The following is a 19,879-nucleotide window of genomic DNA, read 5'->3' on the forward strand; positions in this document are numbered from 1 at the left end:
ACAGCGGTGAGTACAATCTCCCCCCCCCCCCCCCCCCTCTCCCCCCCCTCCAGACTGATGGGTGATTTTACAGAGTGAGACTCTTAGATGTGATGGTCTTTACTGTGTTTCTAATCCACCCAGGATTTAGCCTGGCGGTGAGAGCCTCTGACTTACAACCAGTTGTCCTGGGTTCAAGTCCCACTCTATCTTAAAGAACAGTGTTTGAAATCTATATGGCTGCGGTAGCTCAGTGAATAGATGACCAGACTGCAGCAGAAAGAGCCACACTTGGCGCCATTATGTGGGGGGCGGAGCTTCAGCCCGCTCTGTAAGCGGGCTCAGTGCTCTTCAGCCGGGTGATAGCCGGGTCATAAACATTTACACGGCTGCACAGACAAGCTTACAGGCAGCCGGGTCAAAAACTGATTTTAAAGTATAAGTGGCGCCGGAGCAGAGGGGCGGAGCTAACTCCCGCTCCGTCCGGCGGGCTCAGACTCTCAGCACCGATCCCCGGCCGCAGCATATATTACAATATGCAGACGGCAGCAACAAACAGTGGGTTACATTTACTCCGACCGCAGCAAGGCGGCCGGGGGATAACATTTGCGCGCCGAGGCAGGGGGGGCGGAGCTAACTCCCGCTCTGTACGGCGGGCTCTCTCCGCTCCCCGCGCCGCTGCAGCACGCCGCTCCAGTGTGTGCTCGCACTGAAGACTCATTCCTCTCCTGGCTGTGCAGGGAGGATTTCTTTGCAAGGAGGGGTGAGTAAAGGCTTATAACCCGCTTTACTCAGCGGGCTCCCAGGTCTCACTGTCGCTAGGCAACAGACCCTGGCTCTGGAGTTTGTAACTTTTCGATACTTCATGCTGCTGAAATATAGATACATTCCTCCTGCAGTAGAGTCCTCTACCCAGCATTTCCCTACATGCAAATCAGGAAATCTGCTCTATTACAGGAGCTGGGACTCAGCTCATTAATAATTTAATAATCTACTGTGCAGTATTTATTTACCTACAAATACACAGTATTTATCTACCCTATTGGGTTCACATAGATAGTATTTATCTACCCGGTGGGTTTCACGGTGGTGTGTGTGTATATATACATATATAATTATGTTTGTGTGTGTGTGTGTGTGTGTGTGTGTATATATATATATATATATATATATATATATATATATATATATATATATTTTTTTTTATTTTAAGTGTGTGGGTATGTATATAGATATATCCATACAATACCATATATAGGGGATAAAAGAAACACTTCCGCAATGTTTTCTAATAACAGAATATCCCACCTTGCCACATAACATTTTCCCCCATCTTTTCTCACAGGCTGGTCACCATTTTGAAAAGCCAGCGGAACCTCCGAGAAACGTCTGGTGCACCTTAATTAGCGGTACACTAAATACAGGGCGGGGTGTTGCCTTCCCTTTATTATTCCTTGGTGTCACTAGTTACTAATGCTATTTGTAATTGGGGAATGTGTGTAAGGCATCAGACAAATAGCGCTGTGGCTCAATACGCTAGTAAGGGTATCTGAACAGGGGTTTGAATCCAAACAAAACTTTAAGGAGAGCTCCTAAAGCCTAGGGCTAAGACTCATGTCCCACTGCGCAGCGCTACTGGTTCAGGTCTCCGCTGCTCCAGAAAGTTTATTTGAATCGGGTCGGTCACACATTATAGTGCAGACCTTGCATAGGGCTGTGTTTATTTAACCCACCTTTTCTCCTGTCGTTTGTCTCACCTGGGATAGTCGAAGAATTCCCTCTTAGGTGTGAAGTATGCGGTGGAGCCATCTGCTTAGCCCTCCGCACACCTGCAGGACACTCCTGTTTGAACAGCTCAGATTATACAGGTAATGTCACTGTTAACCAGATTGTACGTCATTTCACCTTTCCAAAAGGGAACCTTGCTAACATTCCATACATTACGGATGTCTGTTTTCTGTGGATCTGAACCAGTGTCTCAGAATATCCAGGTACATTATACAGCAGTTCATCTGATACTGCAGGTAAAGGAGGAGGACACGTCAAGTCCATCAAGGTTCCACGCCAATGACGAAATGACAGCGACTGGTCCAGTTTCGGATGAGCTGGGCAGGCTCTGGTAGGCGGCCGACAGACACCCGAATACACAGTATCAGGTATCAAACAATGTTTGTTTTCCTATCCTTTCCCCGCAGATGGCAGGAGATGGTATCAGAACCTCTCTAGGGTATACCCCTCGATGTATCGTCAGTCCAACAAGCCGCCGTTTTCCTGAGGCAACCTTGCTCAGGGATCCATCGACATATGCGGCAGCGCGGTTATACCGTGTCCGGAGCAGGTAGGTTGGGGAACGATTGTCCTCTAGGTTACAGGATGCTTCGCATCAGGATCAATTGATACTTTGGTACAGGTCAGAATCACGATTCTGCTTTGTTCTTTGGAGGTCTCCACGTCTACAGACTCGGACCCTGCATCTTCGCTTGGGCTGTCTTAACCCGACGACCTCTGGGGCTGCGACAGTGACAGAGGAACAGGAAATCCTACGGGGCAGATGGTTCTGGGGAAGGAACTTTCTGCAGGATTTCTTGAACCATTGGAGGTAGGTCCATTTTGCTTTCTCCTACTACTGCCCCAGTTCCAAGACAGACCTTTACTGGTCTTTCCTTTAGTTTTTTCCGTGCCTTTTCAGGCTTTCGACTCCACACGGGTGATATCTTCGTCGCCAGGGGTTCTCAGGGTAAAAAGGCTGAAGCAGAGGTTCAACATCCTCGGTCCAGTTTGATTTAATGTCATCCTATACACCCATTACACAGACTTTCCTACCACCTGGAGGGTCCCAGGGTAGGCGCAGGTCGATGGGAGAAGGCTTGGGCGGTTACAACCGTCTCAGGAGTCCCTCGGCATGGGTCGGCCGATTTACGATGACAAGAAAGTCATACTGCAGGCTGCGCTCCATAGGTTTCTAACCGCAAAGGGTGTTGATCCCTGTTTTTCACATATCATTTGAATTAGGACAGTTCTCAGGCCTTTGTTTTCTTTTCACGTTCCGAAGCCAAGTGGCTCGGACAGGCCTATTCTGGCCTTACAATCCTTTTAGTCTGTGATTGCTAGTTGGAACAAGAAAGGGAGTTTTACGTGTCCCTTGTCTTCAGAGATACCTGTTTACTGATTTCCGTTGGACAGGCTTTTCTCAGATTCCCCCTTAACAGGATTCTCATTTTCACTGTCAGTCCTTTCCTCTTCTCTCTTCCGCTCCCACAGAGTTTAGGAAGATCACAGAATAACTCTTTTTCAAGGGCAGTGGGTGACGTTGTTTCCCTAATGGGACAATTTACTGCTACTATCCCACTCTGTACATTACGTGGCTTCTGAATATCCGGAGGATCCAGGAGTTTCGGATTCGACACAGATCCAATTTATGCTCCGCATAGACGTTTCTCAACACGGTCCGTCAGAGGTTCTTTTCATTCCTCGGCACCAGAGACTCTATTACTTCAGTCAAGTTGCGACGCAATGAAGGGTCGCCTCCATTCCTCTCGGAGCGGGGGACAACAATCTTGTTTCCAGATCAAGCCACCAGGTCAGACTCCTGGGTGAGGGAACATGCCCCGGAGTTTTGTCAGCTGGTCAGCTGTGGGCGGAGATTTCGGATCGACCTCAGGGCGTTCTGACTGACTCTTTAACCCTTTATTACTCTCGGACGTGAGCTCTGGCGGCAGTAGCCGTGGAGGCCCTCGGCTCCGGGGAGTTTTCTGGTTATTCTATCCTGCCTCCTTTTCTATTTCTACTTCATGTTCAGTAACACAGGAGGGGATTATGCGTGCTAGTCCTCTCGGTGGCGCTGGTTGGGCCACGCATGACTTGAAGATACAGATACGCCTGTTGTCAGTAGAGGAGCCGTGGCTCCTACCTCGACTGGACTGTCTACTTCAACAGGCTCCTTTTTTCTCCTTGTTCAATCTTACACTGGTTTCATTGACCCGTGTGACTGTTCACGACACCTCAGAAGGGAGGAGTTCCCTAGTTCGGTTAGGCCTACTGGGCCCCGACTTCAGAGCCTACGGCCACACCACCCTGAACACGCCCGATCTCGTCTGATCTTGGAAGCTAAGCAGGGTCAGGCCTGGTTAGTACTTGGATGGGAGACCGCCTGGGAATACCAGGTGCTGTAGGCTAAAAGTCTGTTACCTCTTCTCGATTTTGCCACTTTTGGAAAACTTTATAGGACATAATAAGGAAAAAAGGGGTTTTTCCCCCTTCTTCCAGTTACCATTCATCTTTGGTTTCTCTGGGAGGTTTTTGCTCCGCTGCGCTTCAAACCACACTGACCGGAATTTTAGGTCTCTGCCTTTTTCGCTTTTCTTCCAAATGATATTAGCCTAGCGGCAGTAAGTTCGGCCTCTTGTTCAGGGAGTACTCTATTGGCAACTCCTCTGGCTGTGCTTCGGCTTCAGCGGTCGTTTCTTCCAGAGGGGATGTCCATTTTTCATATAAATCTGACACTAGTGTTTTTCAATCCTCTCTGAATGTTGTCAGGGCTCGCCAACTCTCTCTACAGAGGTCTCAGGCTATTCGATGAAGTGTTTTTCTTCTTTGCTCTGTACGATGCTCCCGTACTAAATAGCCGGGGTCCCAGCATAGGCTGGACAGTGGTATACATCTGATCATCAGACAGTCTTCTTGGCGGTTACTAGGGAGCCTCCGTTTTCCATTTCAGCGCGCTTTACGCGCATTGTAAGACCTTCATGGGCAGCCGCCCGCGGGGTCTCCATGAATATTTTGTCGGGCGGATACTTGGTCAAACCGACATTCGTTTTGTCAAATTCTACAAGTTTGACACTTTTACGGCCTCTGCATCACTGTTTGGCCGAGCAGTCTTTACAGGACTCTCAGCGCTTTCCCACCCGTTTTTGGGAGCTCTGGGACGTCCCCATTGTAACTACACTCCAGTGGCCCCTAGTGGATGAAGGAGAAATCAGGATTTTGGTACTTACCGATAAATCCCTTTCTCCGATTCCACAGGGGCCACTGGACGCCCGCCCAGCGCTGTTTCTCCTGATTTTTGTTTGATTAACGGTTTGCAGATCACCATATGACTGCTTGTTGGGTTCCGGCTAGCCTGGTTTTTGTCAGCTTCCGTTCCAGGTTTAGTTTGTGTTCGCCTGGTTTACAGGGCGTCACTAACCTCCTCTGCCTTACGGTTTGGTTACTACAGCTCTCCTCGGGCACAGTTTAACGTAGACTGGCTTGGAGGGGAGATAGTAGGGGAGGAGCTAGCCACAGTGTGAGAATTTTTAAAGTGCCAGCTCCCAATACTACCAACTATCTCCCCATTGTAACTACACTCCAGTGGCCCCTGTGGAATCGGAGAAAGGGATTTATCGGTAAGTACCAAAATCCTGATTTCTGCCCCTGATACTTATCTCTATGTGGTCTACTGGTGTAGTTATGCTTAGTTACCCTGTACTTGTCCTATATTGTCTTCAAAGGCAAGTCGCTGTTTTCCTGTTTTGATTATTTATGTACTCTGTAGTTTGGCGCTGCAGATCCCAGGTTTCGCCATATAAATAAAGGATAATAATGGAGACCCGTTTTTCTGCGATAACACATGGGCCTTTGAATTTATGCTGCATCTCATGTCTTATCGCCCGAAAACGGGTCATTTACCGCACAGTAAAAACGGGCTATAATTGGATAGCCATTAATACCATTGTGCTAAAATCGCCACCGGCAATAGGATACCGCCACACAACTCGCCCTAGCCGCCATTCCCCAGTCACGGTGCCGAGTACTGGCTCTTGCAGTGTTTGTTCTCCTGCTACAGATGTTATTGGGGAAGGTGTTCATTTACTAAGATATCTGCAAGATGGCAGCTACACGGCGTTTGGTGATTTCCGGCAGAAGTTTATATTTTTAAGTAACAAGAATTATTGCAGCCAGTCCGTAGAATTCTGCAAAATTATTTAATTTGCCAACATCGTAACTGGTTTCCGTATTGGTACATGGAAGCTTTTTCTGAATGGGGGTTTATACTTTCAGCTGGCAGTAGAATGGGCTCTGCAATGTGTTCACAAGACGTTTCATCAGATCTCACAATATTGTATCTCTTGCCTCCGTGTGGGACACTGGCATCACAGGGGTATAGAGGTGCCGTATAGGGGCAAAGATTTTTACCGGCTGAAAGTGCTGGGCCAAATTATTCTGTCCGCATCAGGGCGAATGCCACACAATCAATTCTATGGTATGCGGGTCATACAGTAATATAATCACCGTATGGCTTCCTCAGACGTACAGGACATTTTAAAAGGACGATTCTCGAGAAAGGGAACATAAAGTACAAAAAATAAAATTTCACTAACCAGCAATTTGTTTAAATTTATTAAATTATAATTTTAAACGGTAATTAATAAAGATATATTCTTATACTTATTGACCAATTGTGAGGTTCTCGGTGCACCCAGAATACGGCTTTCTTTTCTGTGTGTTTATATACTGTAGGTTAATTGGCTCCTGACAAAAATTAATCCTAGTGTGTGCGTGTACATGTGGTAGAGAATATAGGGGTCGATTCAATTCGGCAACTTATGAATAGCGCCGGGAATTAGCTCCCGACGCTATTCAATTCAGCAAAAGTTAAGTTGGCGAAAGCCCGTTCTCGCCGACTTAACAGGTAGTTTTGTCGGGAGAACGGGCATTCTCCGACTTAACTACCCGCGGCGATGCTGATTCCCGACAGAATCAGCCGCGTGGCAGCACTTTTGTCTGTTTTCTTCTCTCACCCCCTGGGGATGAGAGAAGAATTCCCGACAATTGCTGGTAACTAGCAGCTGAATTGAATAGCGTCGGGAGCTAATTCCCGGCGCTATTCATAAGTTGCCGAATTGAATCAACCCCATAGAGTGTAAGCTCCACTGGGGCAGGGAGTGATGTGAGTGGCTGAATATGCTCTGTACAGCGCTGCGGAATATGTGTGCGCTATATAAATAACTGGTAATAATAATAATATGCAGTTACCTTAAGTGCATAATGACAATATTTCCCTTCCGTGGCTCCACACCATGAAAGTTTATGGGGACACAATAACTTTCCCCTAACCGGTAACTCTGCCACTCGGTGCACTCTCCAGATGGAAGTGCCGGCTTACCGTCTCGCCCGAGGCTGCAGGGCGAGCATTACAATAGCTGTATGGGTCATTCCATCTGTGGCTCATGTTACACTTCATGTTCATTTCTAGAAGTATAAAGACACACACACACACACACACACACACACAAAAAGCTGAAATTCAACAGTTTATATATAACCATAATATATGGGGTGGGTGGTCATAAGTGATGCTTAGGAGAAAAATGTACACTCTTAGGGGGGAATTCAGTTGTTATGGCCGTCTAATTGTCCCATCTAAATGTGACTGTTTAGACGCCCGATCAGTTGTCACTATTCACTTGTTGTATGAGTGCCCATGCATATCACACGTCGCGCCCAAACAGACTGTGTTTAGCCGCGCAACACGCCTTAGGGCAGCGTAAGTCTGTGGACGGATGTCAGAGCTGCAAGGACCTATGTCCTTAGGACCCGTGGAGAGAATGGGATGGTTGACCCAGACAGTAATTTACAGTGCCCACAGGAGAGGCTGGCATAGCAGGACGTAGCCAGGTGGATTACATTAGTACTTCGTCAGGCTTACACTGGTGAAGGTGGGTCTGATCATGGCACAGTTTAACAGCTGGGTGAGTGCTTTCTGGGTGGCACAGAACCTTGGCTGACCATGTGTTGGGTGCCCACCCGGTCTCCATTACCCACGTTCACTACATTCTACAGATGGAACAGTTTTGGGTGTGCGGGGATGTGCAGCTCGTCGTGTGAGCAGACCCTCCTGTAAGTGTTTGCAGGATCCCCACGTGAATGAGAAAGAATGGGATTTTGGGGATTATTACTTTATTTTACCTCCAGTGTACCCCAGTTATCCCGGTCTGTACTGTCCTCGTTCCTGTTTGTTGGAGGATCTTGTTCTCTCATTCTGTTCCCTCTGGTTCTGTTGGGATTTTGTTAGGTAAATTCACACTGCTGCCTCTATACACCAGTGTTTCCAGGGTCTCCTAATGGACCCAGAATCAAGAACTTCATGTAAAAGTTTTCATTATTCACTATCGCTACGTTCCGTGCTGACTTTCTTCCCAAATAGAGCAGAAACTCATCAAGCTTCATCCGCTGTCTGTGCTGCAACTAGTATAATTATTATTATCCTTTATTTATATGGCGCCACAGGGGATCCGCAGCGCCCATTGCACAGTACATAGACACATGAGCAAAGCAGCACTTTCACGGCTACTAACTGTCATACAGCTGCTCATTTGTACATACCCTTCCAGTGCGGGTGTACGGTCTGTACTGCCAGACAGGGCCTTATGCAGTTAATATAGATCAGGCACTATTGCATGCAGTGACTTGCAAAAGTATTCAACCCCTTAGAAAGTCTACAGAATAGCTGAAATGGCCTATAATTGCAAGGCTCAGATTGGGGGAATGAGATAGCGAGCGTTGCACAACACTACATTGTTCCCGTCGTCCAGCTCCCAGGTGAATGGAAAGTGCACAATGGGCAACAAAGTGCTCCGTATGTATGGGTGTGCAATGATTGATATTCACTCCATCTGATCAGAGCATTTATCAATCAGCAGCCTCCGTCGGGATTACCTGGCGTTACACAGATTCTTCCTGACAGGATTACTGGGGACCAGTAGGCTCTGGAAGTACATTCATTATTTAAAAAATAAAATATTGCTCCCATATGTATTCAACCCCTGCATACTAGTAGTAGAACCACCGCGTGTGGCAATACCTGTTGGGGTCCACTGCCGATTTTTTAAGTAAAGCACTGTTTTTTTCAATGAAGATAACATTACATTGATCAGAAATACTCTATACATTGTTAATGTGGTAAATGACTATACTAGCTGCAAACGTCTGTTTTTTAATTGAATATCTACAGAGGTGTATAGAGGCCCATTTCCAGCAACCATCATCACTCCACTGTTCTACATTGGTACATTGTGTTTGCTTATTGCGGTGGAAGACTAATGGATGATTAGAAAACCCTTGTGCAATTATGTTAGCACAGCTGTAAACGGGTTTGCTCGTTAGAGAAGCTATAACACTGGCCTTCCTTTCAGCTAGTTGAGTATCTGGAGCATCACATTTGTGGGTTTGATTATACTCTCAAAATGGCCAGAAAAATAGAACTTTCACGTGAAACTCGACAGTCTATCCTTGTTCTTAGAAATGACTGCTATTCCATGTGAGACATTGCCAAGACACTGAACATTTCCTACAACGGTGTGTACTACTCCCTTCAGAGAACAGCACAAACAGGCTCTATCCAGAGTAGAAAGAGAAGTGGGAGCCCCTGGTGCACAACTGAGCAAGAAGACAAGCACATCAGAGTCTCTAGTTTGAGAATTATACGCCTCACATGTCCTCAACTGGCAGCTTCATTAAATGGTACCCGCAAAACGCCAGTGTCAACGTCTACAGTGAAGAGGAGACTCCGGGATGCTGGACTTCTAGGCAGAGTGACAAAGAAAAAGCCATATTTGAGACTGGCCAATAAAAGGAAAAGATTAATATGGGCAAAAGAACACAGACATTGGACAGAGGAAGATTGGAAAAAAGTGTTATGGACAGACGAATCGAAGTTTGAGGTGTTTGGATCACACAGAAGAACATTTGTGAGACGCAGAACAAGTGAAAAGATGCTGGAAGAGTACCTGACGCCATCTGTCAAGCATGGTGGATGTAATGTGATGGTCTGGGGCTGCTTTGGTGCTGGTAAAGTGGGAGATTTGTACAAGGTAAAAGGAATTATAAATAAGGAAGGCTATCACTCCATTTTGCAACGCCATGACATACCCTGTGGACAGCGCTTGATTGGAGCCAATTTCCTCCTACAACAGGACAACGACCCCAAAGCACACTTCCAAATTATGCAAGACCGATTTAGGGAAGAAGCAGGCAGCTGGTATTCTGTCTGTAATGGAGTGGCCAACGCAGTCACCAGATCTCCACCCCACTGAGCTGTTGTGGGAGCAGCTTGACCGTATGGTATGCATCAAGCCAATCCAACTTGTGTGAGGAGCTTCAGGAAGCGTGGGGTGACATTTCTTCAGATTACCTCAAGAAATGAACAGCTAGAATGCCAGAGGTCTGCAATGCTGTAATTGCTGCAGAAGGAGCAGTCTTTGACGAAAGCAAAGTTTGAAGGACAAAATTATTATTTAAAATAAAAATCGATATTTCTATCCTTGGCAATGTCTTGACTATATGTTTTTATTAATTTTGCAATAAAAGTGAGTTTCCATGGAAAACAGGAAATTGTCTGGGTGACCCCAAACGTTTGAACGGTAGTGTATGTTGGAGGACGCACACTGGAGGACGCTTCAGTTCCAATGTATTCTCATTTCTCTGCATCCTGTAATGTTCTGCTTTACGCACCCTGCCATGTAACGTTCTACATGTGATACCTAGCTCATCACTTATCACTGTAAGCGTTCATCTCCTGTTAGTCTGTGTGCTACCAGTTTTGAAGGGGACAGGATAGACAAGTGGACAGTATTCAATAAAGTGGCAGTCTAAAAACGGCACGAATTCAACACAGGGTATTCAATTGCGGACGTTTTCGCCTGTTTATAAATCCATTTTCACCCGTTCCGTTTAAAAAAAAATTCTTTCTCGAATCGACATGGATGAAAATTGCGCCACAAATGTGCGAATTCGCCAAAAGACGTGTATTGGCTGCAAATTCGCCGATACACGTGGTTTTCGCCAGTGCCGGATTTTTTAACCAGTCGAAAAAACGGCACAGGCATTGAATAGGTGGAATTTAAATTCGACCTGAAAACGCAGGAAAAGTGCAGTTTTTTTTCGACTGGTTGAACAAAACGGCACTAATTGAATACAGGCCCTTATGACTTTTCACAGGAGTGCAGACAATTTCAGGGGAAGCATGTGCTGAGGACGGGCGCTTGTTACTGCAATGGGGTCATTATATGAACGGGGCGATAGCTATCCAAAGACAGATTAGGGTGTTCAGCACATCTTTATATTGACCAATACAAGTCATTGGTTCTGTAAGCGTCTCCGGCGTAGCCCTGCGTCTCTATGTCACTGCCGCGCTCCCTCACTACGCTCCTCAGTGGAGAAGTCCTATTTCCTGGCTTTACATGGTCCCGCTCTCTGCTCGTACCTTGTGTCTCCTGTGAGTGGGATGAATGAAATTATGAACCGGCATATAACTTTGAAGAGCTAGGAGTCTGGCAAGTCTGCACCCCAAAACACCTGAATCTAGATTACGTCTTTCTTTTCTTGGCTCCTGGTGTTTATCTAGTGCTGAATAAAAGTGCAAGCTCTTGTACGACAACAACACATAGCGACTCAGGGTCTGCTTAGACATGCCAGGCTATAAAGGTATTACATGTCTGAATATGCCGGTAATTGTCTGTAATTCTCTCACCCGCTGTAGGAAGATGAAAAATTTCTTACAGAATTATTTGCGCACCTCACAGATGAAGCGACGGACGACGGGAAGAGGCAGGAGCTGGTATGTGGCAGCAACGTAATGGTGACGCAGATTCCATAAACACCTTGTTACGTGATCACAATTACTCTCGCCGGAGCTAATCTTCCATTTTGCATTTCAGGTGAATTTTCTGAAAGAGTTCTGTGCTTTCTCCCAAACATTACAACCTCAAAACAGAGACGCGTTCTTCAAGACACTGTCCAACATGGGTATTCTGCCCGCCCTGGAAGTCATTCTAGTAAGTCACTTACCGTAAAGGTCAGCGTAGCCTTGTCGCTCCAGTTTTATAGGGACACTTCATATGTATGACTGTCCATGTGATGTTACACTGTTCCCAGCATCGCTGAACATCCACAAGGTGATTAGTACATTTCTATATAATAACATGGAATGCAATGATGGTCAGTCCTGATCTCTGGCCCCTCCCACCAGTATCGGTGATAGAGTGGTGGGGGAGAGAGAAAAGGGTAAGGGACGGGAAGAGGTAGGGAGGGGGGTGAGGGAGGGAAGGAGGGGCAACGCCAGGTATTGCTGGTAGCATGATATGTGGGTTTCATCAGGAGTGCAGTATTGACAGGACTGTGCTCCATAGACTGCCACACTCGCTTATACGATGTCTCTGTGTTCCCCTCAGGGTATGGACGACACACAGGTCCGCGGTGCAGCCACCGATATATTCTCCTACTTGGTTGAGTACAACCCATCCATGGTCCGGGAGTTTGTGATGCAGGAGTCTCAGCAGAACGATGATGTAAATATCTCCTCACCTTCATCCTTGTGGTGGTGCTGGTGGTGGTGGGGAGGGGGGGGGGGGGGGGGGGTACAGACTTTATACTGTGCTAGGCACCAGCCACTGGGAGCATGACGCTTCATGGTGATGACCAGAGGAATCCCCCTTTCTGTCATTTCCGTGTCCATGGATCAGAGTGTGCAGGTCTAGAAGTGAATTGTGATATTACTGACGCTAATACTTCGTTTTTCCTCTCCTCATTAGGACATCTTGCTGATTAATCTCATAATTGAGCACATGATTTGTGACACAGACCCTGAGCTGGGAGGCGCTGTGCAGCTCACAGGACTGCTGCGGACCTTAGTAGATCCAGATAACATGCTTGCGACAACCAGTGTAAGGAGACGCTGCATCCAAATGATCTGATTCTGTCTCTTTCTGCGCTGTCTCTGTACATTATCGGTGTCTCATTCTGCGCTGTCTCTGTACATTATCGGTGTCTCTTTCTGCGCTGTCTCTGTACATTATCGGTGTCTCATTCTGCGCTGTCTCTGTACATTATCGGTGTCTCTTTCTGCGCTGTCTCTGTACATTATCGGTGTCTCGTTCTGTGCTGTCTCTGTACATTATCGGTGTCTCTTTCTGCGCTGTTTCTCTACATTATCGGTGTCTCATTCTGCGCTGTCTCTGTACATTATCGGTGTCTCATTCTGCGCTGTCTCTGTACATTATCGGTGTCTCATTCTGCGCTGTCTGTACATTATCGGTGTCTCTTTCTGTGCTGTCTCTGTACATTATCGGTGTCTCATTCTGCGCTGTCTCTGTACATTATCGGTGTCTCATTCTGCGCTGTCTCTGTACATTATCGGTGTCTCATTCTGTGCTGTCTCTGTACATTATCAGTGTCTCTTTCTGTGCTGTCTCTGTACATTATCGGTGTCTCTTTCTGTGCTGTCTCTGTACATTATCGGTGTCTCTTTCTGTGCTGTCTCTGTACATTATCGGTGTCTCATTCTGCGCTGTCTCTGTACATTATCGGTGTCTCATTCTGCGCTGTCTCTGTACATTATCGGTGTCTCATTCTGTGCTGTCTCTGTACATTATCGGTGTCTCTTTCTGTGCTGTCTCTGTACATTATCGGTGTCTCATTCTGTGCTGTCTCTGTACATTATCGGTGTCTCTTTCTGTGCTGTCTCTGTACATTATCAGTGTCTCATTCTGCGCTGTTTCTGTACATTATCGGTGTCTCGTTCTGTGCTGTCTCTGTACATTATCGGTGTCTCTTTCTGTGCTGTCTCTGTACATTATCGGTGTCTCATTCTGCGCTGTTTCTGTACATTATCGGTGTCTCGTTCTGTGCTGTCTCTGTACATTATCGGTGTCTCGTTCTGTGCTGTCTCTGTACATTATCGGTGTGTCATTCTGCGCTGTTTCTGTACATTATCGGTGTCTCGTTCTGTGCTGTCTCTGTACATTATCGGTGTCTCTTTCTGTGCTGTCTCTGTACATTATCGGTGTCTCATTCTGTGCTGTCTCTGTACATTATCGGTGTCTCTTTCTGTGCTGTCTCTGTACATTATCGGTGTCTCGTTCTGTGCTGTCTCTGTACATTATCGGTGTCTCATTCTGCGCTGTCTCTGTACATTATCGGTGCCTCATTCTGTGCTCTTGGTCTCCTCCGATGTCTTTCTGTTGGAGTGCTGTACCCCCATTCCCTCTCTCCATCTGCCTGACCACTGTGCTACTTCACCAATCCTGTTTCTTGCTGCCTGATGTACTGTTCATGCCCTGACCATGGTGGTCAGTCTGCCATCTTTCCTGTTAATGTACTCTACTGTGCTGTACCACCCAGATCCTTGTTTCTTCTCAGTCTCCATTCTATTACTTTCTCATTCTCTCTCACCTGTACTCTGCGCTGCCCACCCCTGCCTCCCTCCCTCCCTCCCTCTGCGCTGCCCACCCCAGCCTGCCTCCCTCTGCGCTGCCCACCCCTGCCTGCCTCCCTCTGCGCTGCCCACCCCTGCCTGCCTCCCTCTGCGCTGCCCACCCCTGCCTGCCTCCCTCTGCGCTGCCCACCCCTGCCTGCCTCCCTCTGCTCTGCCCACCCCTGCCTGCCTCCCTCTGCTCTTCCCACCCCTGCCTCCCTCTGCGCTGCCCACCCCTGACTCCCTCCCTCTGCGCTGCCCACCCCTGACTCCCTCCCTCTGCGCTGCCCACCCCTGACTCCCTCCCTCTGCGCTGCCCACCCCTGACTCCCTCCCTCTGCGCTGCCCACCCCTGACTCCCTCCCTCTGCGCTGCCCACCCCTGCCTCTCTCCCTCTGCGCTGCCTGGCCCGCTCTGCACTGCCCACCCCTGCCTGCCTCCCTCTGCGCTGCCGACCCCTGCCTCCCTCTGCGCTGCCGACCCCAGCCTGCCTCCCTCTGCGCTGCCCACCCCGGCCCCTGCTCTGTACTGTGCCACCCTATCATACGTACAGTAATCTGCTTTGTGTCGTCCCTGCATCCTCCCAGACTATCCTCCATGCATGGCCAGCCCAGTGTAGCTGCTGTTGATGTGTCAGGATCACCTGTTACATTTATCAGGAACTAAAACCTTTTCATTTGTTTTCTTAGAAAACAGAGAAGACGGAATTCTTAGGTTTCTTCTACAAACATTGCATGCACGTCCTTACTGCCCCCTTACTGGCCAACACTACAGAGGAGCAGCCCAGCAAAGGTCAGAGGACAGCTCTTACTATCGGGGTTGTGTGTCAGTGTAGCCCGGTCACTAGGAGGGAGGAAGCTAGTGGCCAGAGTTTCCCAGCTGTCTCCGCGGCGGACACTAGGCTTTACCGGCTTACTCTGGAGGGGGGGGTGAGAGCTGGTCGCTGCTCAGGTACATTGTCACTGCTCGCCCCCTGCTGTTCTACCACCTAATGCGATGCAACGTCTAGCAGCATCAAGGTCCGCTGTCAGTAATAAATCATTGTGTGCATAGACTTATAATACAGCCTAAGGCCTGGTTTTAATGTCAGTCTAGTATATTTGTGTGGAAGGCACAAGTGCACTTGATCCCCCCCCCCCTTTGCCAGTTGTAGCGTCACACTAGTCAGCAGAAGCGCTGAATCCGGGGGAATCTGCAAAGTGCGTGACGTGTGTCTTGTTCCCCCTCAGATGATTTCCAGACGGCCCAGCTGTTGGCACTGATCCTGGAGCTGCTGACGTTTTGTGTTGAGCATCATACCTACCACATAAAGAATTACATCATCAACAAGGACATACTGCGGAGAGCTCTGGTGCTCATGTCTTCTGCGCACTCCTTCCTGGCCCTGTGTGAGTTCCTCAGACACCGCATCGCTGTGCGCCCCCTGGTGGTGTCCGCAGGTTATCTCGGTGCCTAGGTCACCTGCCCCCTACACACAGTGCACGAGGCCGTTCTCTGGCTGCAGAAAGTGCAAACCCCCCTATCGCCCTGTCTCGGCTCTTCCCATCTGGCTGGTCACATGACGGCTATCTCCCTTTACTTGGGGTGTTCTATAATGAAATATTCTGCAGACCAAGCTTCCCTGTACAGCTGCAGCTCGTGGCTGGAATCTGGGTTATTGCAGGGGCACCCTGGTCTAGGTTTGGTGTGAAAGGGCCAGATAAGGGATGCGTTACCCAGTAATCCGGCCTGGCTGTGTCATGGGTCGGACGCGGCGTGTTGGTGTAAAAGGGGTATTGCTGTGCACACATCCAGCAGAGAGTGGAGGAGTTGCCCATAGTAACGGCCAGCTTCGAGCTAGCATTTCTCAAGTACATTCTATAAAATATAACTAATGTTCAAATAGCTAAACAATTAAGGAGCGCTTGTAAAAATACAGTAAAATATATTCAAAATTATATTCATTCAAGTACAGTAAAATATATTCATTTGCAGTACTTATATTATTACTATATTTTACTGTACTTATTCGATGCCACTTCCTTTTCTGGAGTAATTAACTTTTATGTGTGATTTTTACTTGTGGTAAATAAACTTAAAGTATTTCTCCTTCATCCACTAGGGGCCACTGGAGTGTAGTTACAATGGGGAGATAGTAGGTGGTATTGGTAGCTGGCACTTTAAAAATTCTCACACTGTGGCTAGCTCCTCCCCTACTATCTCCCCTCCAAGCCAGTCTTAGTTAAGTGCCCGAGGTAGCTGGTTCACTTGGGTTTAGCTGAAGAATTTTCTTCTTTTTTCTTTATTATTTTATTTTTCTTACACACACTCACAGACTGGCAGCTCTGCCACTGCCAGTCTGCACCGTGGGAGCTGCCGGCGGGGTCCCATCGCAGCTGCGTGCGGCTAGGGATGGGCCCCGGCTGAGGGAGACACTGAGCTCTCCTGAGTTGGCGGACACCGCTGCGTGCGGCGCGTGTCGCGGCCACTCCATCCAGCAGAAGATTCCGGCAGCATGGCAGCGGTGAGTATCAAAAATGGTCGGACACCGCTGCGTGCGGCTTGTGTCGGGACCACCCCACCACAGAAGATTCCGGCTGGACGCCGCTGCGTGCGGCGTGTGTCGGGGCCGATCCACCAAGAACACAGTGGTGAGTGAAGTATACTTTATTTGTGGTGGCTATGTATGTTTTTAGAGCAATCTGTTTATTGTTGTACAACCCACTCCAGAAGGGCTCTCTGGGGCTGTAATGTACTTTATTGTATCCTTACCTGTCCTCCTCATGGAGAAACAGACAGGATGATTGGGGGAGGCTGAGTATGTGTTTATACAACCCTGACTGAAAAACGGGTGTGTGTCATTCTGATAACCCTCTGCTCCCCCAGCTCCCCGCACCCCCCGCACCCACTCAGCGCGACTCACAGAGCCGGCACAGGGATCCCGCTCGAGCGCAAAGCAATGTTTAAATTTGGCGCCTTGTACGGAGGGGGCGGAGCTAAGTCCCGCTCTGTAGAGCGAGCTCAGCGCTCCCTGCTCCCAGGCGGCGACTCGCGCTCTGTTCAGCGCAACACTCCCCGGCGGCGGCTAGCAGATACAGGGCTCTACTAGCGCTGTATAGCGGGCTCAGCGCTCAGCGCTCCCCGGCGGTGACTCGCAGGCCCAGCGGAGGGTACAGCTCGCTTCCCGCTTAGTTTTGCAATAAGGCGCCATAGCCGGGGGGCGGAGCTAACTCCTGCTCTGTACAGCGGGCTCAGCATTCTCCGCTCCCCGGCCACTGTTATAGTGTAATAGGCATTTATGTGAGTTTAATGCACATGGTGCTGAGGAGAATGTGATATAGTCAGAGTGGCTCAGCACTAATCCAGTTATCCACTATATAGATTTTATCGCATAGCCCAGAGGAGTTTCACTCTGGCGGCCATTTCCTCCCTGCACAGACCTGGCTTCATATTTGCAGTGTCTCCTATAGCCCAGTGGGCTAATCTTGCATACTCAGAGACAAATACAAATAAAGTCCCAGGTATATTAACAGTTAACCCGCTTTACTCAGCGGGCTCCCAGGTCTCCCCGTCGCTAGGCAACAGCTCTGGGATTTGTAACTTTTCGATACTTCAGGCTGCTGAAATATAGATACATTCCTCCTGCAGTAGAGTCCTCTACCCAGCATTTTCCTACTTGCAAATCAGGGAACCTGCTCTATTACAGTAGCTGGGACTCAGCTCAATAATAATTAAAAGGATCTACTGTGCAGTATTTATTTACCTACGGTGTGTGTGTATATATACATATATAGTTATGTTTGTGCATGTATATATATAGATATATATATTTAAGTGCGTGTAGGTATGTATATAGATAAATCCATAAAATACCAGATATAGGGGATAAAAGCCTACGGCCACACCACCCTGAACACGCCCGATCTCGTCTGATCTCGGAAACTAAGCAGGGTCAGGCCCGGTTAGTACTTGGATGGGAGACCGCCTGGGAATACCAGGTGCTGTAGGCTACTTCCGCAATGTTTTCTAATAACAACATCTTGCACATAACATTTTCCCCCATCTTTCTCACAGGCTGGTCACCATTTTGAAAAGCCAGCGGAACCTCAGAGAAACATCTGGTGCACCTTAATTAGCGGTACACTAAATACAGGGCGGGGTGTTGCCTTCCCTTTATTATTCCTTGTTGTCACTAGTTACTAATGCTATTTGTAATTGTGGAATGCGTGTAAGGCATCAGACAAATAGCGCTGCGGCTCAGTACGCTAGTAGCGGGTATCTGAACAGGGGTTTGAATCCAAACAAAACTTTAAGGAGAACTCCTATAGCCTAGGGCTAAGACTCCTGTCCCACAGCGCAGCGTTGCTGGTTCAGGTCTCCGCTGCTCCAGAAAGTTTATTTTAATCGTATCGGTCACTACACATTATAGTGCAGACCTTACGTAGGGCTCTGTTTATTTAACCCACCTTTTCTCCTTTCGTTTGTCTCTCCTGGGATAGTCGAAGAATTCCCTCTTAGGTGTGAAGTATGCGGCGGAGCCATCTGCTTCGCCCTCCACGCACCTGCACACCCCTGTTTGATCAATGATGCAGGTAATGTCACTATTAACCAGACAATAGCTCATCAGGTAAGCCCTTGGACTTTGGTTTCCAAGGTCACAGGATCAAATCACAGCGGGACCAAACACACCTTTCCAAAAAGAAACTTTGCTAACATTCCATGCATTACTGATGTCTGTTTTCTGTGGATCTGAACCAGTGTCTCAGAATATACAGGTACATAATACAGCAGTTCATCTGATACTGCAGGTAAAGGAGGAGGACACGTCAAGTCCATCAGGGTTCCACGCCATTGACGAAAATGACAGCGACTGGTTCAGTTTCGGATGAGCTGGGCAGGCTCCGGTAGGCGGCCGACAGACACCCGAATACACAATATCAGGTATCAAACAGGGTTTGTTTTCCTATCTTTTCCCCGCAGATGGCAGGAGATGGTATCAGAACCTCTCTAGGGTATACACCTCGGTGTATCGCCGGTCCATCAAGCCGCCGTTTTCCTGAGGCAACCTTGCTCATGGATCCATCGACATATGCGGCAGCATGGTTCTACCGTATCCGGAGCAGGTAGGTTGGGGAACAATTGTCCTCTAGGTTACAGGATGCTTCGCATCAGGATCAATTGATACTTTGATACAGGTCAGAATCACGATTCTGCTTTATGTTCCTTGGAGGTCTCCATGTCTACAGACTCGGACCCTGCATCTTCGCTTGGGCTGTCTTAACCCGACGACCTCTGGGGCTGCGACAGTGACAAGTAAACATGAAATCCTACGGGGCAGATGGTTCTGGGGAAGGAACTTTCTGCAGGATTTCTTGAACCAATGGAGGTAGGTCCACTTTGATTTCTCCTACTACTGCCCCAGCTCCAAGACAGACCTTTACTGGTCTTCCCTTTAGATTGTTTCGTGCCCTTTCAGGTTTTTGACTCCACACGGGTGATATCTTCGTCGCCAGGGGTTCTCAGGGTAAAAAGGCTGAAGCAGAGGTTCAACATCCTCAGTCCAGTCTGATTTTATGTCATCCTATACACCCATTACACCTGCAGGGTCCCAGGGTAGGCGCAGGTCGATGGGAGAAGGCTTGGGCGGTTACAACCGTCTCAGGAGTCCCTCGGCATGGGTCGGCTGATTTA

General features: G+C 48.2%; 1 protein-coding gene and 2 non-coding genes across 4 annotated transcripts in view; all 3 read left to right on the forward strand.

The window, feature by feature from the left end:
- Window positions 1–19,879, forward strand: part of PPP4R3A (protein phosphatase 4 regulatory subunit 3A) — a 116,596-nt gene that overhangs the window by 62,984 nt on the left and 33,733 nt on the right. For both annotated transcript variants that reach the window (XM_063948582.1, XM_063948583.1), the window contains 6 exons: window positions 11,498–11,575; window positions 11,676–11,792; window positions 12,189–12,305; window positions 12,549–12,680; window positions 14,899–15,001; window positions 15,439–15,597. In XM_063948582.1, coding sequence (XP_063804652.1) covers window positions 11,498–11,575; window positions 11,676–11,792; window positions 12,189–12,305; window positions 12,549–12,680; window positions 14,899–15,001; window positions 15,439–15,597 — 706 coding nt within the window. The remainder of the gene's footprint in view (window positions 1–11,497; window positions 11,576–11,675; window positions 11,793–12,188; window positions 12,306–12,548; window positions 12,681–14,898; window positions 15,002–15,438; window positions 15,598–19,879) is intronic.
- LOC134981335 (5S ribosomal RNA) lies at window positions 4,036–4,154 on the forward strand. Its single transcript, XR_010190542.1, has one exon. It is a non-coding gene; the product is annotated as a 5S ribosomal RNA (ribosomal RNA).
- On the forward strand, window positions 18,080–18,198 carry LOC134981939 (5S ribosomal RNA). Its single transcript, XR_010190830.1, has one exon. It is a non-coding gene; the product is annotated as a 5S ribosomal RNA (ribosomal RNA).

Source organism: Pseudophryne corroboree, chromosome 12 (assembly GCF_028390025.1).
Source record: "Pseudophryne corroboree isolate aPseCor3 chromosome 12, aPseCor3.hap2, whole genome shotgun sequence".
Taxonomy (NCBI): Eukaryota; Metazoa; Chordata; class Amphibia; order Anura; family Myobatrachidae; genus Pseudophryne; species Pseudophryne corroboree.